Raw genomic sequence first — 24,800 nt, 5'->3', positions numbered from 1 at the left:
CATTTCTGACAGGTTTCAGAGTAACAGCCGTGTTAGTCTGTATTCCCAAAAAGAAAAGGAGTACTTGTGGCACCTTAGAGACTAACCAATTTATTTGAGCATAAGCTTTCATGAGCTACAGCTCACTTCATCGGATGCATACTGTGGAAAATACAGAAGATGTTTGTTTTTATACACACAAATCATGAAAAAATGGGTGTTTATCACTACAAAAGGTTTTCTCTCCCCCCACCCCACTCTCCTGCTGGTAATAGCTTATCTAAAGTGATCACTCTCCTTACAATGTGTATGATAATCAAGGTGGGCCATTTCCAGCACAAATCCAGGTTTTCTCCCCCCCCTTTATAACCCCCTCCAAAAAAACCCACTCTCCTGTTGGTAATAGCTTATCTAAAGTGATCACTCTCCTTACAATGTGTATGATAATAAACCCTGGATTTGTGCTGGAAATGGTCCACCTTGATTATCATACACATTGTAAGGAGAGTGATCACTTTAGATAAGCTATTACCAGCAGGAGATTGGGGTGAGGGGAGAGAAAACCTTTTGTAGTGATAAACTCCCATTTTTTCATGATTTGTATGTATAAGAACATCTTCTGTATTTTCCACAGTATGCATCCGATGAAGTGAGCTGTAGCTCACGAAAGCTTATGCTCAAATAAATTGGTTAGTCTCTAAGGTGCCACAAGTACTCCTTTTCTTATTACATTTCTGAGATTCTGCAGTATACTACACTTTGGCTAATTTAACATACGACATAATTAAATACAAGGAGTCTGTATCTGTACAGCACGTTGTGCAGATGATTTTAAACTTAATATGTGGTGGATTTGGACTGGGTGGATTGTCTAGAAGCCTCCAGCTATAAACACCTTCTGGAACTGCATGGGTAAATTAGTAGTGGAAAGAGCTCCTTGAGCCCTTTCCCACTTCATCACATCCACTTAGCATAGGGCAGCATTGACCCTTAGGTGGCATAAAAGGGATCAAACTCATCCCTTCAGTGCTGGGACAGGAGAGATTAGATGTGCTGTAGAGTGGCATGCTTGGCTCTCTACAAGAGGGAGAACCTAATTTTGTTTTGTAATAACCTCCTGCTGGTTACGAGCAGAATTAATGGGTTCAAGAAGGAGGTACATATAGTCCTCTTTGGCCTGCAGCATAGTGGGCATGCCCCAGGGCCTTAAGGCAAAATGCTCAGGGTTTGGAACTGAGCTTGGAAGAGCCATCTCCCACATAAACACAAGGAAGTCTCTGTATTCAGATGTCATTAGACATGTCTTCAGTCTGTGGTTCATGCCAAGGGGAAATGGATTAATACATTGTCATGACTGTTATTTTTCTACGCAAGAAAATAAAAGTAAGTGGTAAGTGATGACAAACATTTGACAAAGACAAAAGCAGCCAAGTAAGGAAAAGAAAAGGTCAACTGTACAAAGATGTGATATCTATGTATAAGTTGGATGAGAATAAGGCATTTACAGCCCTCAGTTAAAGAAAACATAGGGTAAAACTGTATGCCCCCTGTAAGGTTCAGAAATCCATATGTGAGCTCAGAAGCTTTGGGAAGCAATGTAGACTTTATTGTAATTTGTTTAAAGTGTGTAATTTCAGTGTTTTACTCTTTCCTGACTTCTCTCTAGGGCTGTGTAACTTTTGATTGATTGATTGGTTCACTGGCCAAATTGAAAACATTAAAAAATTGTTTCCAAAATAAAATTTCAGTTTTCTCAGGGGAAAAAAACCCCAATGTCCTCCCCACCAAAATAATCCACCATAATTCATTTGGGGTCAGTTAAAAGGTTTTATTTTCTGGTATTTAGGAAATGCCATTCACAAAACTGTAAGAGGAGGTGGGGAGCCCAGGTCCTCCTTTTACCATATAGACCAGTGGTTTGAGTCCTTGCTCCAATTAACAGTTAATATTCAGAGCACTGCTCTGCATGTAGGAGACCCAAGTTCCAGTCCGTGTTCTGAATCACGCAGAGCGGGGACTAGAACCTGCTTCTTCCGCAAACCAGGTGAGTGCTCTATCCACAGGGCATTAGGATAAAGGCAGGGGGGGAAATCCTGGCCACCTCTTCCTCCTCAAGTAGTGCCTAAGTGAATCTTGCTGGAAAAGAAATTTGTCAAAAAATATTCAGTGAATTTATGTCAAATTCACAAATATTTTCAGTCAACCCAAACCTGCATACCTGGCCAAAAAAATTTTCCCAGCTCTACCTACCATAACTTTTCTAAAACACCACGTCTTTATTCAGCTGACCTTTTCAAGGAAGATAATCCAAACATCAACAAAAATACTGAACAAAAAAGTTCCATAAATCAGCACTTCTGTAGTTAGTGTTTTTAATCTAAGAGAGAGATTTATTTTTCCTAAGGCAGCTTTTGACCATGGTTTGACCCTGGTACTGAGTATTGAGAATATTTGCAAGAAAATGAGCTGCAGATAGTGCTTGTCCAGTTCGTTTTTTTAATGCTTGTAATTTAACTCTGTCATTGCATATTTCTCTTTTTAAGATCTCACTCAGTTCCTTCCAAATGTCAACAGCGTCAGCAATAAAACAGCTGTTTCCCTGCATTTTGTTCAAGGCTACAGAAATAGGCTTCAGGGTACTCGGCATGTGTTCAACATTTCTCTTAAGCCCAATGTTGAGAACTTTGGCTGTGACAGTGCCGTCTATTTTTTCACGATTTTGTTCACAAACTGTCATCAGATTAGGCCAGTTCTTGATACAGTACTCAAACCAGTCCACTACTGAGTTCCATCGCATGTCTTTTGGGAGAGTTAGCCTGGTTCCTCCCACTTTGTTCAGAGCAGCTGCTGCAAAGTGGTTGTTACGGAAGTATTTTGCAATTTCAACAACATTAGCCTTTATTTCTGGAACACTGAAGTCTTTGGCTAGGAGGTGCATCAAATGAGCACTGCAACCGTTATGTTATTAGCTTGGAAATCTCATCACTCTTTTAAATTTCTTCTCATCTTGGATACGTTTGCAGCATTGTCTGTGACCAAGCTGCGTACTAGACATTTGAATTTTTTTTCACAGTTTGTTATAGCTTTTACTGCTGCTACTTGTAAGTGTTCTGCTCTGTGTGCATTTCCTGGTGTATCGATTGTTTCTTTAAGGAAGACGTTCCCTTCTTTTGTCACACAAGCACATACAACAGGATCATTGTGAACATTGCTCCACCCATCAAGACTCAGGTTAACAATTTCACCCTCTAGACCTTTTGCACACTGCTCCATTTCTTTTTCATACGCTTTGTCCAGCAATTTGCTCGCAACATCTGCTCTGTTGGGTGGACTGTATCCTGGTCTTAATGACTGAACCATGTTAATGAAGTGTGGGTTCTCAATCATATGGAAAGGAGAGTTGTTTGCATAAACAAACGGGACAATTTTTTTTACCAATTACCTCTTTTTGTAATCTGCTGGTTCTTATCACAAACTTATCTATGGCTGTTTCTGGATGATGGAGATATTTTTTTCTTTTTGCTACCGGTGTTATACTTTGGCTATGTGACGTACATGATGTGACTGAAACACTGTCATTGGCAGGTAACTATGAAACTATGGAAAATGATGGTGATCTTGAAGGTGAATAGTCTTCAGAATCCTGTATGTTGAGGATGGAGTCTCCGAAACAAAATAAGTCAATGCAGTTATTTAATTATTATTACCATACTGCTCATTTAGTATTACTCATTGCATTCACCGACACTCAGAACTACTTTAAAGGTGAAATTGTAAAAGAAAGATCTGCCTATTTCAGCTATTTATTTTTTATCACAACTGTATCTAAAATGATAGGACCATTGTGTAACAACTATATTTTTTGCTCAAACATGAGAATTCAAGAATAATCCAGAAGGAAGACAGGCAGTCCTTAAGAAAGAAGTATAAAATTAAAAAGTTTACCAACCTGAAGATCCTGCATGTTCAGACATATTCCTTTCATCATCGTCAACGCAGCTTCCTCCTGAGAAGGAACACTTCTCATGATGTTGTTTCATTCAGGCAACCAGGCCTTGCATTTCTTTGTGGCACTTTTTGCATTTTGCACGTGTGCCTGTCTTATCCACAGGTAGAGGAACTTCATTAAACTATTCCCAAACTGGGTCTCTTTTATGGCCTTCTACCATTATAGATTTTCCGTTCTAGTGAGAGAATGATATGGTAGATCTCAAATCAATAAAGACTACACTCAGAAAGACCTCAAGACTTCTAGAATATGCTGCTCAAACAGTTTCACTTTTGTTTCTATTGCTTGTCCCTCCCTTCTCACATTTATCTCCAGACTTCTTCTTGTCCAGGTCTATTCCGCCCCCAACAATCTTCTGTTCATTGAACTTTTTTAAACTTTGCACTTTTAGAGAGAGGGAAGGGATTGACTCTGTGTACACAAATTTGCAGAGGGACAAGAGGGTTGAGGTCTGTTATTTCTCACCTCTAATTTTTGTTTGTTTGTTTATGTATTTATTTTTTTAAAAATTGCTATTAACAAGCATGTTATCTCTGGAGACACAAATCCACAGTTTGAGAACTGCAAAACTAAGCATATCTGATGGTATCTTCTAGACTGAGCACTGAGTCCCATTGGGTAGATAGAAAGATTAACCTAAATAATCTATACAGAGCCCCTGGAACCCCATAAAATTGGGTCCCTAATCCATGAACTATTGGAACTCATTTATAAAACTTTTCTTAAACATTACATGAATATAGTCTCATACTATAGAATTAGAATTTATAATCCCTATTCCATGATGAGATATCTTTGAGCTGTAATGTATCTTAATTAAAACTATCTTTAGGTAGGTTTTTTTCCCTCAAAAAGCATTTTATCAAAAAAATCTGATTTAAATAAAAAAATCCGATTTATTTTATTTTTTTTTAATCATCAATTTTTATCCACCCTGCTTGGAATTTCTTCTGACTTTTCATTTTAAATAGGCAATGTGTAGACTATGGCAAAGCACTTAGTCACATTCAATGCTTAATCGCATAATTAATTTTAAGCATGATGCCTAAGTCCCACTGAAGCTTAGGCAAGTATGACTGAATGCCTTTCCTGAATTCCTTTATTGGGAGTTGAGGATGCTCATCCCCTCATACCAGATGCTCACCACTTTGCAGGATCCCAGTCTTGAAGGGTTTTCACATTCATTTTTAGCCCTGCACTACTTGAGTCTCTAGCAGCCCAATGACATTTTCCCCGGTTCTTAAAAATTCACCCCTTTATTCACAAGCTCAAATGAGTGTTTCAGTCTGTTTCACTTTCACAAGATTACAAACCATGTACTTTAAGTGACTGCAAGAGAGAGTGCTTAAGTCTATAGCTGGCATTGGCAATTTTAGGCAAGCTTGCAAAATATTTTTTTGCTGTACTCCCTCTCACTCAAAAATGTAACCAATTCCTGTCTGCCATGAATGACTATGCACAGGGCTGGCCTGAAGACAGCCTATAGCACAAAAAGTATCTGGATTTTTTTTTAAATAAAAATGTTTTGTCTGAGTGCAATTCTGAGTCTTTTTGAGCATGTTCAGATTTTGAAGAAGAGTTTGCAAAGTGAAAATAAGCTCTACGTTCTACCTTAGGCTGTTTAACAGTTTAACATTGCCTTCGCAGGTATCTATTGAATTATCCAGGCAACACTAGATTTCACACGGATCTGAAATAACAGGTTACCACTCTCTTGAATCCTCACTATATCTGAAAAGTCTCCAATAGCTTCCATAAAGCAAAGCTGTAAAGAGAAGAGGGCAGGAAATTGTGAAACACACACAGACAACTGGGCTATCTGGAATTATCTGGATTTCTTTCAATAGAGAAAAAGCTGAAAGAAAAGCAGTGGATCTGCTACTCGAACAATAGCTATGGTTAGGGAGATTCTTTGGGTGGCACAGAGGGGAAACCTCTGTGCTCCAGGGATATTGCCTTTATGACCGCCTAGGTCACTTGAAAAGAAAATGGTCCTTAAAGTAATAAAGAATTGGGCCGTGACTGACTTGGCAGGAACCAACAGGTTTCTCTAATTTTCATAGCTACTTAGATGCTGGATTTATTTTTATCACAAATAAATGCACACAACACTGTATTTTTGTATTTCTATCTTCCTTGATATATAGGTACAAGTTGCTGCTGCTTTCTCTTAGCCAACAGTAAACTCAATTGAACGGCTTTACATTGGTCTTGCAGCTGCAGGGAGAAGCTGGATCCGGGTCATATCTGAGCTTCAAGCTACCCTTTTTAAGACACAGCTAGAGAAACTAGATATAATGACATCCAGTAGGCACTGGTCCGTGCTCCCAACATGTTCTCAATTCACACACAGTAGGCAGCAGCAGCAGCTCTATCCTTATTAAACTCAACAGCTCACAGGTGTTCAAAGGAAAAGAAAATTTACCAAATCCAAACCACTTGCTTAAAAAAAGTACCCTGCAAAGAAGAAAAGCAGACTCCTCGGCAGCACTTTGGATAGTTTAGAGTTCTTAAAATACAAAACAAGCTAAAATGGAGGATGTTGAAATAACCATTTAGTAAAAGTGTACACTCCAAATTATGCCATGAGGGGGAAAGCGAAGAAAAATAGCTCAGCACAACTCCACAGTTTGCAGGTGTTAACCAGAAAATGCATACTCAAAGTTGAGAACTAGTCAAACCATTTGTTACAAATAATACTCATTACAAGTCTAGGCTCTCCTCCTTCAAACGTTTACCTGATGTCAATGGAACCACTTGCAGTGGTAAGTACTACTGCACTCAGGAGTAGCTGGCTATGTGTGTTGTGTGGTTAGTTACATAAGTCACATGGTATTGATTCTGCTCCTTCACTGGATGACTGAAATGTTTTAAACTGGGGAAAACAAATAGGAACTAACAAGCAGTGCACTTCTGCTGTAAATTTTCACATAAACAAACAGTCACTCCACCATTTGTGAAACTTTGGGTAGTGCTCTTGATTGGTGAAACCAAGAAATGCTCTTAAACTTATCTACTTCAAGCTAGACAGACCAAACTAAGATATTTAGAAATTTTCTCCCCTATAAAAAAGATAAATGAAAAACAAAAATACTGGCAGGTCCTGTAGTCTAATCTCCCTGAATTTACGGTATCCAGATTTGATCCCAAGTTTCCCAAGCCACGTGGGGCTGAGAGTGCTATGCAGGAAGTATGCCGAGGTTCTCAGAAGAGGAAGCTTTTTGCTTTATTCTTAAGTAATCATGGCACTCAATACTAGATTGTGGGTTTGTTTGTTTTTTTAATATTATAGTCTGCACCTAGCAAATGTTGTTTGTATGCCTTTACCAGTATAAGTAAAGGCAAAATATGCTGTATACTGACCAACATCATATAGTGCCATCACACTGCCCCCATTGGTGGAAAGTCAGCCCAAAAGATGTTTTTTGTTGCAAAGAAGCATTCTATCCCCACTCCACAGTGGAGTCCAGAGCTGACCAATGCTGTCTCACAAATGGGAGGCACTGGCTAAAGAGGGGTGTTGTAAGGCTAACTGAGAGAACTCCCAGGGAGTGCAGCAATGCAAATACCATCTGCTGCTCTCTAAGGTGGCATTCCTGACAAGTAGCAGCCTTTACTGATGCAGTTGGCAGGAAGTTGCCGTTTTCTCCTCCCTCTCATAGCAGAGGTAAATCAGTCCCCTAGTTGAAAAATTATAAATTAAATGTAAGCAGCTTGAGACGAACAGTGAAGATGCTGGACTATCTAATTTAGGAATTGTCTAAATTAATAAACGAAGTTGAAATTAGGACCACCTTGACCAGCTAAATTGAGGTAAAATGTGTTACTCTGCATCTAGACTAGGGGAACGGTGGAGGATTAGTAAACATCAGTCTCTTTACCTATCTAGTAATTAAGCAAGCCGGGGGCAGTTGGGGACTGCTCTGATTGGTACAGCCGGGAGCCACCCCCCCATCATTATAGTCCACCTTAATCCCTCCTGCGGGGGGGGGGGGGGTCAGTAAAGTCCGGTCAAGGGAATTGCTGGAGGGACCTGGATAAAAAGGGGAGGGGGAGCTGGTGGAAGCCCCCCCACCCACCCCCCGCTGCCAAAATTGGCTCTAATTGGTAAGGTCCCAGCAGTGGATCTGCTGGTGGGACATAAATTTTGCACCTGCACTGCACATTTCATCCACCGGGTTAGCCTCAGACATCTGTCTAATAATAAAGTTGCAGCCTGATAAACCCATATCTAATGTCTCCTGTCATTCTTTCAGCATAGCCAGACAAATGACCAGAGCAAACATGAAATCTTCTTAGCAGGTCACAGGCTATGCTAGTGGATCCTCTGTAGTATGTACTGAGGGGAAAGTTTTAATACACCTCAAGAAGTGAAGTTGGGCACCTTCAGGCATGTCCGTGGTCCGAGTGCTACTGCGGCAGCCCTGCAGCTGCGCCGCTGAATCACTGTAGGGTAGACACTTGCTACAGCAAAGGAATTGGTTTTCCATCTCTGCAAGGAAATCCACCCCCTGGAGAGGCAGTAGCTACGACAACAGAATAAGTCTTCCATCAACCTTAGCATTGTCTACACCAGGGTTTAGATAGGCTTCACCATGTCTCCCCGGGGTGAATTTTTCACTCCCCTGAGTGATGTTGCTAGGTCGACCAAAGGTTTAGTTGCAGACCAGGCCTTACCAATCTTGTTATATCTTGCCAGACTGAGTCTGACTAAACGGGATGGGTTTCTTTTCTGAGAGGAATGAAAAATACTGCAATATTCTATCGTAATGCCCTACACACCACCATAATAATACTACTGGAAACTGCAGAGTACTGCATTGCAGTATTTCTTTTATCAGCTCTCAGACTGTATGTAAAAGACACAGCATCATCACACCACTTTTGACAAGATTACAGTTAATTCCAGTATCTGGGCAAGATTTTGGTTAAGAAAATGATATCATGCCTATCTAGATTTTCCCCTGTAGATTCAATTCAATATCGTATTCTGCTTCATTTGTCCATAACTGTTGTGTAGCTCTGCTGTGCACTGTTAAACACTGCTGCATTTCACCCTAAGAGCAACTGCATTCCAGCTTGGGTGAAAGCATCCCTAATTATCTGGCCTATTCTTTTGTTTGTATATGGTGTTTTGGGATCCTTTGGGATGAAAAGCACTATGTACATATATGGCTTTATTGTATAATAAGAGCTGAGACATTAATAGATGAAGCACAGAGTGATATCACAATTAAAGACTGAAGATGCCATTGATTCTGGCCCATGGTCCTTACAGCACAACCTCAGAAACAAAGACCATCATGAGACCATCTAGGACCACAGCTAGCTGTAGAAGAATGATTTCTAGATTGAGTCTGAGCTGACTGGCAGTGACTTCCTGGCCAGCCAGTCACAGGTAGCTTTAAAGAAATGGTGCTTTTGAAAAATGTTTATAAATATTAATTGATCAAGGTCCTCTCGTCCTTTATCTATCAAACAAATAAGGGCTCTCTGGCAGGACACCATGTGCTTATACAGAAAAACAGCACATTTTGCCAGCTGGAGATAGACACATCAGAAAGCTGTGTGGCATTTAACTGAGCTGAGTTTTGGATTAATTTTTAAGTGATATCTTGTTCAATCATATTAGAGTCTGTAATATCAGGCAGAGAGACAAATATGATTGAAAAAACACTGAAGTCACCACCCCTTCTCACCCTGTCCCTTTCTGGCATCTGATCCACCTCAAAAGGACATGTAAGGTATTATTAATAAAATAATGCATACCCCACATGATTAATGGGGATGAATGCCAGTTGGTGTGTGTGATTTATAATCCGATTAATGGAGACAGAATCAAAAGGGAAACAGCTGCCACTTTTGTACAATTGCTGTTGAATTTCTGCTCAGCAAGTAAGATATTCTGGTTATGTGCAAGTTTTTGTTTTTCTTTCTCATGGCTGGCTCCATAGCAACTGTACCGTGACATGTACTGAGATTTTATCTTCAAAGTGTGAAACCCTTAGCAAGACAATCGTATTATTTTAAAAAATATGGGAAAGGAGGTTTTTCAAAATGTGGCAAACTTCTAGTGAGAACAAATGCACAAAGTAGTTGATATTCTGCCCTTGCCAATTTCTGTACCGTGACAGCCTTGTACACTGTGCAGTGAAAAGTTAACACAACATAATGCAAGTGCAACAGCGACAAAATTACCCATCTGATGACCCATGTCATGACTGGGGAATAAGATGAATACACTTGAACGGCTTTGTTCTGTGCATGTTCTTCATTGCTTTTACTTAGCATCAGACAGCAGATGATTTTTCCCTTAAAGCAAAAGCTAACATGAAATTATAGTTAAACACAGAACTATGTGCTGGGTGCTCCCACCAGACGGGTTGAGGGGAGGGGGCACTTTCAGCACAGAAATAATTAGCTCCATGGGAACTATGCTATCAGGGATAGCCTAGAAAAATGAATTCTGGGATGTTTAACCAGCAAGAGGCAAAGATTTTTTTTTTTAAAGATGCGTTAAAATATATTTTCTACACTGGCTGCTCCTCACAGCCTGACTAGTGGAGGTATTCATTACATACTTCTGGACACAGCACCATTTTCTTTTGTCTTGTACAGCTATGACTCTTTATATTGAGATGACAAGAAACCCATGTGGTACAACACTCTGTTTTGTGCTATGAATTCGCACATTGAAATGCAGAAGACCGTCTAATTATATTTTTTTAGGGATATCTTATTTAATTGTCAGAGCTTTCCCAAAAAAATCAGTCAGTCACTGCCAACACATTCTCCCGACTCTACACTCCTTTTCATGCACAAGTGAAACATTGTAATACTTGCTTACAGAAATCAAAGCTTTTACTGAAACACTGCAAGTACCAACCCCAGCACACACAGGCAGGACTGAACATCCTCCTAGTGCCTCTGCCCCACCCTACCCCAAACCAAGACAACAACATAATATCAAAGTACACAACAACACTAAGAAAAAAAAAGACTGCGCCACCTATTGGTGGAGGTGCTGCCTGCACTGATCACATGATCATCTAATACATTTGCCATAGACAGCACAAGTACAATTTTTCCCAATCTCTCAAAAATAAAAGGAAATATTTCTACCATCAGATTTTCCCTGTTCCTGTAAACAGAAAAATCCTCCTTGTCCATCTTACCTTTTCCATCTCAGAGTCAATTTGAAGATACAGTGGCTTTTCCTGTAAAACATTCAGAAGCACTCCATTCAGACGGAATCCTGCTAATATAGTTTTACCCCGTAAGTGTATTTGAATAAAAGTCAGAGGCCAACTCAGGTAGGCCAATATGCACAGAGCACTAGTCACAAAGTGGTGTGCAAAGGGGGCTAAAAGTTTTCCTTTGCACTGTTCTGATCCTCAGTTATCTTATGGTTTAGACACTGGACTAGAATTCACTTGTTGCCTTTGCCACAGGCTTCCTGTGTGACATTAGGAAAATCATTTAGGGCGAGATTCTCCCACACTTACTCATATTGAGCAGTACCTTACCCTGCGAGTAGTCCCATTGAAATGAATAAGGCAAATGAATGGGTCACGCTGTGTGAGTAAGGGTAGCAGCACCAGGGCCTACATCTTCCTTGCCTCGGTTCTACATCTGGGGCTAATAATACTCCCCTGTCTCACAGCAGTTTGGTAAAGATCAATTCACTACTGTTTGTATGGTGCTTAGATAAAAGTTGTCCTCTTTGTGCTGTGTTAAAGGTGCCTGAAGACTTCTCTAAATTACACCATCATGTAATGGCCACAAGGGATCAAAACACAGATCAAGATAAGCTTAAGGACACCCCAACTACACCTTTATCTTTCCATTCTACTACTCACAGGGGCTCTGGTGTACAAGCCCTGTATAAGTAAGCTCTTTACCTCTCCCTTCAGGGCCACTCTTGTACTTAAGTGATCATCCCTGAGTAATGGAGACAGGCATTGCAATGCAAAGAGGATGCAACACACCTGAGGAGCTGGTTCCAGGATCTTTGAGTTCATCTTCTCGTGCTGCTAATCATTGTATGCACTGAAGTCAGTGGGGCTAGCTAAGCCATTTCACTTCAGCTGTAGATCTTGCCCATAGTCAATCCTTTGTGAATCATAGTTGGTTGAAGTCTCTGATAATAAACTAAGGAAGTGAAAACTTGAAACTATGCTATATTGGCAGACTTATTCCTAAACAGAATGTTTTTCAAAGTTTTCTGTGGCATTTCAGCTACTCTTTAAAGACTATTGTATAGTTATTGTGGTATATGATGATGATAATGATTTATTACACATTTATAAAGTGCCAATCCTGAACAGGTATGGAGCTGTTGAATAACTCTTTTGCTATATAAGGGATGCATTCAACAACAATTTAACTACCTGTATTTACTCCTTGCCTGTATTTTAAACCTTAGTTATTTTTTCCGCTGTTTTTAAACATAGTGAAACCTGTGAATATGGTCATCCGTGAGCAACAGTCACCTCCTCTAGTGGCTGCCAAAATCTCAGTCCCTGCGTAACTCCCCATCTGTCATGTAAACCAGTGATGTGATAAGTAGCCATTTGTGAAACACATTTCTAAACACCTGCTGAACTGGTCAGTTGTATAGTTAAGGACCAACTATCTGACCAAAATAAGTCAGAAAAAGAACCTATTTGCTTCAACCACCCACATCCAGAAACAATAAGAAGCATATACCATGGCAGAGAAATTAGGTGATTTTGTATAGAACTGGGAAAATACTGCAAAAAATTGTGCAAACAAAAGCTCAGATTTTCACATGGATTCATGCTTCTTTGGTATTTGCTTTCTATGAACATTCAAGCAATCAAAGTTTAGTGGTGCCTAGTGCACATGATCATGTCTCCATCTGATGGCAGGTCCCTCTGACTAGAACACCTTGCACTTATAGCCATGGAGAGATCTCCTTTAGCTCAAGCGGGTGAGGCCTTTGTTTTTGTTATCAAATATCCCAAGTTTGTTCCTTGTTGATGACTAAGGTATCTGTATGACTCGATACAGTGGACCAGACGTTTGCAGAAAGCAAATTTCAAAGATGCATGCATGAGTATTTACAAAAAACAATTTTTAATTTGTTTATACTTGTGCACTGAGTTTTGTGATTTGTTATATTCACTGTTTGCATGCTCATCCAATCAGTGAACAGAAACAACACCAGGTGACTTATTTGATTAATTTGTAAATAATCAACACAGTTTGAATTTTTTATAACAAATATTGAATACGGGCAGCAAACTGCTTACAATCAATCCATAAAATAAAACAAAAAATGAATTAATTTGATTAACAAATATATTTGAGGACCTTCTGATCTGCTTGCAGCTCTACAGAGAGCGGTAATATAGTTTGTATTCATCTGATAAATTTTTTGTAATGAATTATTCATTTAACTTGGATTTTATGCATATTCTCAGTGCTCCAAGTAAATGACATACAAGGAATTACTTTCAAGAAATCTACTGATCAGGTTTTGGTAAATTGTTATTAAAAGGCTCTGCCAGCCACAAATAGAGGTGATAGCTAGGTCAGCCATTTTATTTTTAGTGTTCTGTGTGTGTGTGTGTGTGTGTGTGGTGTTGTGTTTGAGCACTGCTGGAGAATATCCTAAATGAAATTCCAGATTCCATTTGGAAATCTGGAATTATTGCCCCAAGAGTAATCTGAACATTTTTTATATCTAGTCCATCCAATTACTGACTCACTGATTGAAGAAGGCAAATGAATGACCAGTCTTCAAGTGGTGACAGAATTCTGTAATAATAATTATCTAATAGTAAACAGTTCAAATTCATTTTTATTAGATCATCCAGAGAACATGGCATTCCAATTGTGGCCCTTACTAATAGGTTTTGCAGTATTGTCATAATTACACCTGGGGTCTAACCATTAAACTCAAATATGTAATACTAGTTATTTGTATGTGCAGTTTTCCAACTGCACATACAAATAACTAGTATTACATATTTGAGTGCACAATATCTGTAATTGCTTGCAGAAATTAAACACAGAATGGCACACAGATTCTCTTTAAATCAGCCTCATGTGTGTATTTCTTATGACTAATTTTATGTTTTCTGTCTCTCATTGTCGTTCATTCATACACAGACATACACAGACAGTAGTGAGGTTTCCATTTCAAAATGGAAAACTGACTTGTTCAATATTGTGACCAATCCACCTTTGTAAGGAACTGAGGGCATCCCCCCAGGAAAAAAAATCATGTTTGATGTAGAAGAGCTGTTCCCTTCAACATTTACTGCACTCTGTGCTCTTTAAAAAAAAAAATCTCTAAAGTTGTTTGTTTAAGTGGAAGGCCATGATGGAGACCACTTTGCTGTGTAGCTGCCATCCTTTTTATATGGTGATACAGCCTGTGGAGACCATACTGTGCCATCTTTATCTATGTAGAAAGTTGCTCAGTTGGAGAATTTCATATAGGGACTTGTAGCTTTGAATGGCTGAGGCTGCAATTTCTTCAATTTTGGGCAAAAGAATTTGTGGCCCTGCTGTGCCTAGTAAGGTTCAAGTGTTGTCAGCCACCGGTAATATAAAATTTGGACACCCCTGCAGTAAATGAGTCTGCAATGGATAACAGAAATACAGTTGGCTACAAACTCTAGTTTTCTTAAAAGGGAAAATCAGTACCCTAAATGGACCATACAAAAGCAAATATTCCTCTTAAAGGAGAGAGAGAGAGAAAAAAATCAAAGGATGAACTGAATTTATAATTGTTTTTCCAACTGCCTTAAAAGTACCAAAACGCCTCATTATTGAAGATAACTTATTTTAGTTTCTACATGTTTTTCTTTCCTTTCAAGAAATTCTTCAGTGTCAAGCCTCAACAAAACATCAAATGAGTTGCAAGTCTAAAAATGATTCCCTCATGCCCAGAATACGGGACCCATCTGACCTGTCCCAAAACATCATCTCTGAAATGTTTTACTAACAGAAATATTTGAAATGTGCATGATCAGATAACTATGATGAACAAGGCAGTGCAATAACTTTAAATAGCATTTGTCCTGTAAAACAGAAATGATTTTCTTTGCTACAATTTCAGTATACGAAATCACAACCAGAGAGTCACTGTTGACACTGGAATCCATACAAAATATTATTCCCACTTATGATGACAATATTATTGCTTTGGGTCAAATAACACATCAGTTAAGGAAATGTGTTTATCGTTGGTCTGTCTGGCCCAGTGTGATGAAAGAGGACCTTCAGCTTCTAGCTAGTTCCCCATTTTTCTAATGATGTGTTCATTATAGGTGGAAAAACAGAAATGGACTTTTCAAACTTTTGAATTTAAATGAATGTGCATTTAGAAGCTACTTAATGTGTTTCCTGAAAATGGAAAATAGCTGTTTGACGTGAAAAATGCCTACCAACCTGGCAGCTATTGTCACTATCCAAAACAACTATTGAATGTAACCAAATTACACCCATGTAGCAGTATATTCTTGGAATGATTTACTATAAGGTTAGGGTTAGGTTGTCCAATCACTCCAGCTGCATTTTGTGTACATTATATGTAATTGATTTACAGTTAGCGGCCCTTATCTCCTAGAATTGCCTAGGAAGCAAGCTGTCAAGTCTAACTGGAATATGCTGTAAAATACATACATAGATAGGATATCAAATGTATATTTCAAAAGATTAGCACCAGGTTACCTCCCTATGAGACAAACCCTAAGAGGAACGGAGCACCTACAACTCCCACTGATTTCAGTGTGAACAGTGGATGCTCAGCAGCTCTGTGCTTGATGAACCAGTCAACTGTATGGCTTTCCAGTAGGCCTTTTCTTCTACCCTTTGGTCCTGGTGACTTATTACTGTTTAATTTATCAATTTGTTCCAAAACCTCCTCTTATGACACTTCAGTCTGCGACAGTTCCTCAGATTTGTCACCTAAAAATCATGGCTCAAGTGTGGCAACCTATCTCATATCCTCTGCACTGAAGACTATTGCAAATAATTCATTTACCTTCTCAACAATGACTTTATCTTCCTCAAGTGCTCCTTTAGCAGCTCGATTGTCCAGTAGCCCCACTGATTGTTTAGAAAGCTTCCTACTTCTGGTGTACTTAACAAAAAATGCTGTTCGTTTACGAGCCTTTGGCTAATTGCTCTTCAAATGCTTTTTTGGCCTTATATTGATATAATAGGCATCACATTAACTTGTTGGAATGATGATAATCAATGGGACATAGTAATACCAGGGTACAAAATATATACCAATGACAGAATAGGTCATGCTGGTGGGGGAGTGGCACTATATGTGAAAGAAAGCATAGAGTCAAATATAATAAAAATCTTAAATGACCCAAATTGTACCTTTGGCCTGTAATTATGCCTTTTCACTTGACTTGCCAGAGTGTATGTTCCTTTCTGTTTTCCTCAGTAGGATTCTTTGTTTCTAAAGGATGCCTTTTTGCCTCTAACCACTTCACTACTTTGTTGTTTAGCCATGGTGGCACTTTTTTGGTCCTCTTACTATATTTTTAATTTAGGGTATACATTTAATTTGAGCTTCTATTGTGGTGTTTTTAAAAAGTGTCCATGCATCTTGCAGGCATTTCACTTTTGAGACTGTACCTTTTAATTTCTCTTTAACTAGCTTCCTATTTTTGTGTAATTCCCCTTTTGGAAGTTAAATGATACTGCGGTGGGCTGCTTTGGGTGTCTCTCCCCCACCCCCACCCCCACCCCCTAAGGGATGTTAAATTTAATTGTATAATGGTTAAGGCTAAGATTATGTCACGGGGGTCATGGGTCGTGGGGGGGCTGTGGGTGGCAGGACCCCCTGCAACTGACCACCTGGCACCGTAGTTGGCGATCCCTGAGCTGCCCAGCCGTCCCCGCTGGCAGGGGTCTCCCCTGCAGCAGCTCAGCTGCTGCAAGCAGCCAGGGCCCCACCGCAGCTCCCAGTCACCAGCGGTGGCAGCAGAGGGATCCTGGAGCTGCTCAGTGACCGCGGGCAGGGGCCCCCTGCAGCTCGCAGACGCCGAAGCTGCTCAGTGGCTGGGGGCAAGGGCTCCCCACTGTTCCCTAGCCTCCGCCACTATCACTGCCGCACCCTGCAGCTCCCCTGTTGCCACGAGCAGCAGGGGTCACACTCCCCACGCAGATCCCAGTCCTGCAGGGTAGTGGGGGGTCCCCCCAGCTCTAGTCCCGCAGGGCGGCAGGGGGACCCCTCCCTGCCACTGGGCAATGGGGTCCCTGCAGCTCCCAGCCTCTGTGGCGGTGGGGGACAGGGTGCTGGACCCTCCTCCCTCCACATTTTGTTTGGGATATTTTTAGTAAAAGTCAGGGACAGGTCACGTCTTCCATGATTTTTTGTTTTTTGTCCGTGACCTGTCCCTGACTTTTACTAAAAATATCCATGACAAAATTGTAGCCTCAGTTATGGTCGCTATTATCAAGTGTTTCAGCTCTTGGACTAGAGCCTGTGCTCCACTTAGGACAAAATCAGGAATTGCCTTTGCTCTTTTGGGTTCCAGGACTAGCTGCTCCAAGAAGCAGCCATTTATGGTGTCAAGAAACTTTATCTCTGCATCCCATCCTGAGGTGATATGTATCCAGTTAGTATGGGAATAGTTGAAATCCCCCATTACAGTTGAGTTTTCTGTTTTTATAGCCTCTCTAATTTCCCTGAGCATTTCCCATCACCATCCTGGTCAGGGGCGCATGGAATTTCTGTCCCTAGAGATTCTATGGTACAGTTTGGTTCATTTAAGGTTTTTATTATATTTGACGCTATGGTTTCTTTCACATATAGTGCCACTTCCCCACCAGCATGACCTGTTCTCTCCTTCCAATATATTTTGTACCCTGGTATTACTATGTCCCATTGATTATTATCATTCCACCAAGTTTATGTGATGCCTATTATATCAACATTCTTATTTAATACCAGGCACTCAAGTTCACCCATCTTAGTAGTTAGACTTCTAGCATGTGTATAAAATCACTTCTAAAATTTGTACTTATAAACGAACTGGAACTGGCCGATTTGCTGTACTGTACTGAATGTATAAATGCCCCAGGGTTACATAATTTCTGGTTTTAGTCTTACTTTCCTGCAAAACAATTTACTGTCATTCCCAGTCACAGTTAAGCTATTTGGATTTGATGAAATGTCTCTTTCCCACTGTTTCCTTCAAGGATATCCAGCGAACACTCTCCAAAACTTCAAATCCGGAGCCACAGTTACTTGAGGGCAGTGAGTGAAGTCTCAATCAACAGGAGTTTGGACAGTCTGGACCCTGCAAGTCTGTTAACTTCTCCTAAATTCCGTTCCCGGAATGAGAGCTACATGAGAGCCATGAGCACGATTAGTCAGGTGAGTGGCAAGCATGCACGGCTAAGAACAAGATCAAAATCAATCCCCAGCCAGTTCAGCTGTATGTGCAATGTGTAGAACCAGAAACCCTTTTTGGTTGTGCAGTGAAGTCAGACATGTAACAAATTACATATTTTCAAAAGCATTTAAATTTTAAAAGGACTTATGGGGATGTTTTTCATGTACATTTTTGTGAAGGACTAAGATTTGAAAATGTCATAGTCTAAATTCTGAAAATTGTTTGGTGATTTTGGTTGCACAACGTGAAATGTCTTAAAGGGGCCTGATTTTTAGTGGACAGGTGCTCAGCACTCCCTCTAAGAAGTTTCGGGTTTAGCATACAAAACAACGAGTCACTTCTAAAAATGTAGGACTTGGATTCCTAGTGAGAATGAGTTTTCCTTTAAGGAGTGAGGACCATAAAATGTTTGAGGGGGGAAAAGAATAAGGGTTACTGGTATTTTATATTCCACAATTGTTGTTTTGACATTAATTCAATATTTTGAAAAGGTTTATTACTTCTTTTACGCATTATTTTTAATTCTGATAGAGCTTTGACTTTACGATGTACATGGTACATATGTGTTTGGTTCACATATTAATTATGAAGATGTGCATTATTTTCCTGAAAAATCATAACATCCTCTTCTGTGCCAGCTACAGTCTGTCAGTTGAATACTGTGTACTTTGGGGCATTTTAAATTGTGAGTGTTGACACAGTGGAATATCCTGCTCCTGTATAAAATATGCATATGGAGTCATCATGCTGTCACATCTGTCTAGCTGCCATGCATGCAAAATAGGATCCAGGTCAGGGATGTGTTGAGTGCCCTCAACTTTGCTTAAAAACAGTGGGAGCGAAGGATGCTCAGTACTTCACAAAATTGGGCCCTGAAATGGTGCTCAAATAGAAGGTAATTTTCTTTGGGAAAACTTGAATGAATATGCACATTAAAACATCATAGTCAGATACGTTATTCTGCGAGGGTATTCTCACATGTTGTGTATTTTTTGCCAACTAGCGCAGGGCACTGCATTTCATTTGGTGTTATATGCTCTAAATCACTGGTAATAACTCATGCTGTAGATGATGCTGTCACCGTTTTGAACCTCCAATTTATGCCTGCAAAAGTAAAGGCCAATTTAACTGGACAGTACATTTTCAGTGGATATTTCCTTTTTGGACTTAGATCAATTTTCATTTTAAAGTATTCGTGGCATAAAAATAATGCTGTCCCTGTGTTCATGTAATATAAATATCAAGGCATTCTAAAAGTGTCACTAGTTGGACTTAAGAAGTCCTGGCCCCATTAATTCATTGAGTCTTTGCCACTGACTTTAGTCGGGCCAGGATTTCACCCCTGGACTTCTATGCAGGATAAATGGGCTAGAGGAGTGACTTCGGTCCAAGATGAAGTTTACACTGCTCAGGCAGGGATTGCTGAATGTGGATGTTCGAAGGAGTCGTCTGCTTATTATACGCTGTAGGGGTCTATAGCACTAGCATAAAGTATAAGCAGATGCTGTAGAAACTGAGTTATGAAGGAAGCCAGCAGAAACCAGCAAACTGAAATTGTAAGTGTGGGATAAAACCATTTGACTCCAGTTTAGACTGATGGATTTGTGAGACGGTTGAAGCTATCTATGCTCCAAAGAGTGTAGGCTTCCTTGCCAATAAAAATAGGAAGCTTAAAAGAAATCCTAGAAGTGAGCTCTGGGAGACACCTGTCTGATAATCTAGTTTATCCCCTGCCAATGTAGGATTGTTCTTTAAAGCAATCAATCTCTTTCCACTAGTTCCCGTGGAAAGTTATTCCACAGTCTAATAGATTTCACTTTTTAGAAATATGGCCTGAATCTCAGCCTATTTTTTCTTAAAATTCATCCCAGTCTAGCATCTTTCATATCTTCCTCGACCACCCCACATCTTCCCTTGGTCTCTGTGCCTTTGGAATGCCTGAGAAATAGTGAAATCATGGTATATATTATTGTCTCAGATTTGCATTTTCCCTATTGTGATTATTATAATTTTAATACCAGTCTCAAGGCTCAATCCTGAGTTTAGAAATGTGGGTGCCCATTGCCATATAAGCACAGGCAAATGGTTGCAGCGTTTGTAAGATACCCGGCAAGGCCATGTGGTTTTGAGTGTCATTCAAGCTAGGAGAGTCTGGCTCTTTGTTTCTCTCTGGGAGCTGGTTCTCAAAAAGGGTTAAATAGTCTGTTATAGCTGCCAGCCAAGGGAGTTAGTCCTTTCATTCAAATTGGAGAGGCTCAGACTCTTAATCCTAGAAGTCCCAGATTTAATCCCTGCTGTTGGCCCAAATAGGGTTACTTACATGAGATTGGGACTGAGCCCTCAATGTCCACAGCTCTGTTTTCTTCACTCTGAATATGCACATTTTATATTTTACTTGGAGAATTGTTACTGCGTTAAAAAAAAAAGATTTAAAGTGTAAATCATTTACTGTTCAAAGGGAACTTTTAATGGAAATTTTAGGTATTGTTCCATCTTTGTTTGTAAATGTTATTACAGAATAGATTGATCTAATGAGATATAATTACAGGAAACTACCTGTTCTTGGCCTGCAGGTGAGTGAGATGGAAGTAAATGGTCAGTTTGAATCGGTCTGTGAGTCAGTGTTCAGCGAACTAGAGTCTCAGGCCGTCGAGGCCCTGGATCTGCCAGTGCCAGGCTGCTTCCGCATGAGGAGCCACAGCTATGTGAGAGCAATTGAGAAGGGCTGTTCCCAAGATGATGAATGCGTGTCCCTGAGGTCCTCATCTCCCCCACGCACGGCCACCACAGTGAGGACCATTCAGAGCAGTACTGGTGAGTAGCAAAGAGGGAATTCAGGATGGGGCAAAAGAAAGGCACCACTTGGCACAATATATATTACACTAGGAGTCAAATGCTTGCTCCAAATCCTTGCTAGGCATGAAATGCACTGGAGATGCTAAGTTTCTTCTGCGTATGTGGATCAGACTGGGAAACCTGCATATCCCCACATGCCATAGAACCATGCTCTTCCTGGGAGCAGGAGAGTCAATAGTGTAAGGAGAGACATGCAGATCCACTGACTCAAAAACACAGGGGTGGGGAGAACAAAGTGGTCACATCTGCTACTCTTTCTGTTCCCAGGAATGCAGCTACAGCTAGGCTGTGCAGGAGCTACACATTCTGGCCCTTGTTGAAATGGATCTTTACGGGCCCACAGCTGGGCAGATGGTTATTGGTACCAGTGAAAATTCAGATTCAATTTGCTCAATGCACAGCAGTTTATTGGAGAAAGAATTACTCAGTCAATAAAAGGTTATATAATACGTCTCCCTAATAAAAAAAGAACAGGAGTACTTGTGGCACCTTAGAGACTAACAAATTTATTTGAGCATAAGCTTTCGTGAGCTATATCCAATGAAGTGAGCTGTAGCTCCGAAAGCTTAAGCTCAAATAAATTGGTTAGTCTCTAAGGTGCCACAAGTACTCCTTTTCTTTTGGGGAATACAGACTAACACGGCTGCTACTCTGAAACCTCCCTAATAAGCCTCCGTTCCCCAATCATAAACCCTCAGTAACTATGTTGGCCTTACACAGTATCCTGATTGGCAAACAAAGCAGGTATAGCTACCAGTCCTAGATAGAGACTTCTTTTTCTTTTCTTCTCTTTTTTTTCTCTCAAATGTCCCCCAAAGCAGGGTCTTGGTTACCCCGAGGCCCTCTGGTTCAAAAGTCCTACAAAAATCCCTCATAGCAGGGTGTTGGCTGCCCTAAGACCCTCTGTCTTACAGCATCACAGAACTCTTCAGATGTTAATTGGGGAACTAAGAACTGTACATATGATATTCTTAACATTTATACTCTCGGCTCTCAAAGGAGTCACATGTCCTCAAAATATGCCCTGTGGACGTTTCATTACTTGTTTTTCCTAATTAATATTTTAAAAGGAACTGCAAAACAGAGACCAAAGATCAGTTGATATTTACCCTCTCATCAGTTGTTCACTTGAGCTCTTAGGGTGGTGCCATCCAAAAGGGTCATTTTGACCCTGGTCAGCCTGTGCCAAGCTCATTGATTGCGTGTTTTTGCATTTTCTCTACTTGGTGAGCGGGCCATCGGCTGATATGTTCCAAAGTTCCATGTTGAAACACACACACAGATAGAGCCTCCGATCACTCTCAGTAAATTTCCATACTAAGTGTCTGATGCTAAGAGAACCCTGCTCCCAGAATCCTCTAGCAAATTCAGACATATCAAGCCATACCAAAATCATGTTTGTCTACATTCATTCGTATCAATCACAATAATTCCTAATAATTTAACACCATCCTAACAGCCCTCACCTGTTGTAAATCAATGCACTCAGTGGAACTATGCTGATTTATACAAGCTGAGGATTTGGCCCTCTACTTGCAGATGAGTTGAGAGGATCCTCTTGCATAATAAAACCTGCATAAAGTCCTCCTCCTTGCGGTGGTCTGAGCACATTTTAAAAATTGGAGGGGACGAGAGGTGGTAATGAATTACTCCTTCAGCCACTTTGCTTAAACAGGATAGCAAAAAGTGGGGAAGGGGCATGTCCGTCTCACTCCCCTGCCCGTCCTCCTAATGGGGTTCAGGCTTTGTAACAGAAACCAGAAGATATGAGGGTGATGATTTTTTCAAATCTTTTAAATTATTTATGGTTGCTTTAAAAAGAAAAAGAAAGAAAATAAGAAACTCTTGCTCTTTGACGTGCAAAGATAACCATGACTGTATCCATTCTACTGCCTCACGCAAGCACCACTTCATTCTACATTCAGGTTGCTAGAAGCCAACTCATATTCCACCTACCATTTTTCCCATGTTCTGTTAATTCTACAGTCTTTCCTAATTTTTTCCCTTTTGTGTGTGTTATCTCACTCTTGCAGTTGCTTGAGTTCCTTGTCTCTGATCTCTTTCCCTCTACAAGGCCACTTTTTCAACTGGTTTTCATCGTCAAAAGGCTTTTTCGGTCCTTTTATCAAAAATGTGCCGCTTAATTTATACCATTTAAAATATCAAGTGTAAGCATTATTGGATGTATGTTGGCAACGCATCATAAACTTCAAAACATCTTGAACAATTGTGATAGCACAGTTCTCTTCTAAATCAATGACTAGTAAGAAACAACTTCCAAACTACAGTGTTATGAATGTGAAAGGTCATTTTTCTGCGTGCACGATTTATCCATGTAATTTGCACCCAATCGCAGCTGAGGGATTTACATAAAATGTGTGTTGTTTCATCATACAGTAATAGTTCATTTCCAATGCATTGGGAGGCTTGCAGCTGAAGGCAGAGAGCCTGCAGTACGTAGGTGCCATTATTAGCCTGTAATGGATGCCTGGAAGTGAGAGATATCTTTTCAATAAATTGATTTTTTCTTAAGAATGAGAAAAGCTATGTTAAAATGTTTCCTGTTTTAAAATAACTCTAAGCATCAACCCACATAAGAAGAATGTCCATTCTTTTTGTACTTGAAAGGAAGTTTTGGTGGTTTAGAAAAAAATTGGGTGGGGTAGGGTATGAGTAAGAGAATGAAAGATGATTGTAGATGATCCCAGAGGACTGAGGAGAGAATGTGGGTTGGAGAATATGGCCCTAAAACTATAATCTAAAGAAACAGATCTTTAATCATTTGCTACTCCTTTTCCAGGTGCCTCTTTAAAGTCTGGAGAGGGGAGCACCTGCAGCCCTATACTGGACATTGCAGAAGGATTTAAAAGACTGCTGCATGTTTCCATTCTTTCTCCTGTGTTTTAGGAATTGCTGGGTTATTCTGCCTTGTATTTTGTCTTTCCAGGCTCTTCAGGGTCACATTTTGTCCTTTATTACCACTTTAACCATACCTTTTGTGGGGTTCACAACCTCAACTGGTAGTTTAATTCCATCTTATAGCATCCATGTAATAATCTCCTTTGCCCTTGCCTCAGGTTGATTCACAGATAGGCAGTAATGCAATAGTCAGCCTAGGTAGAAAAAAGAAGATCCTTTTTGACCCATGCAGTTAGCCAGAAATTCAGGGGTTTTGCAGGTTCTTCCAAGTTAGGAGGAGAAATTGATGATGGAGTTAGGTAATTTTGATGCAATCTTGTGTACATTCTTTGTAAATAAACAAGTCCTGTTTCTGTGAACACAGGAGGAATTGAACAACAGGAGAGAGGTTTTCTTGCTCACAGCTCCAAACCCTTTCAGCCAGCACTCGGCTCAAAAAGTGCTCTTTCTCTAGGCTTTTCTCAGGGCCACATTCCTAGTTTTTATTCAAGCTGTGTCAGGTGTTTCCTTGCTGCCTTCTCTCTAAACTTCTCTGTACCTTTTTCCTCACTTTCACAGATGCAGTCTTTCACAAAATAATAGACACCAAAACCCCTCTGCCCACATGTGCCTTGCATGTATCTTTGTTTTGGGCGGTGATG

At 40.2% G+C, this 24,800-nt stretch overlaps 1 protein-coding gene across 8 annotated transcripts in view; it reads left to right on the top strand.

Moving 5' to 3' along the window:
* The window catches only part of DLGAP1 (DLG associated protein 1), a 634,484-nt gene that overhangs the window by 484,066 nt on the left and 125,618 nt on the right, over nucleotides 1-24,800 (top strand). For all 8 annotated transcript variants that reach the window (XM_048840362.2, XM_048840361.2, XM_048840359.2 and 5 more), the window contains 2 exons: nucleotides 18,188-18,365; nucleotides 20,958-21,198. In XM_048840362.2, the coding sequence (XP_048696319.1) occupies nucleotides 18,188-18,365; nucleotides 20,958-21,198 (419 nt within the window). The remainder of the gene's footprint in view (nucleotides 1-18,187; nucleotides 18,366-20,957; nucleotides 21,199-24,800) is intronic.

Source organism: Caretta caretta, chromosome 2 (genome assembly GCF_965140235.1).
Source record: "Caretta caretta isolate rCarCar2 chromosome 2, rCarCar1.hap1, whole genome shotgun sequence".
NCBI classification, from domain to species: domain Eukaryota; kingdom Metazoa; phylum Chordata; order Testudines; family Cheloniidae; genus Caretta; species Caretta caretta.
Note: the sequence above shows the minus strand (reverse complement) of the source record. Positions and strands in the feature narration are given on the sequence as shown.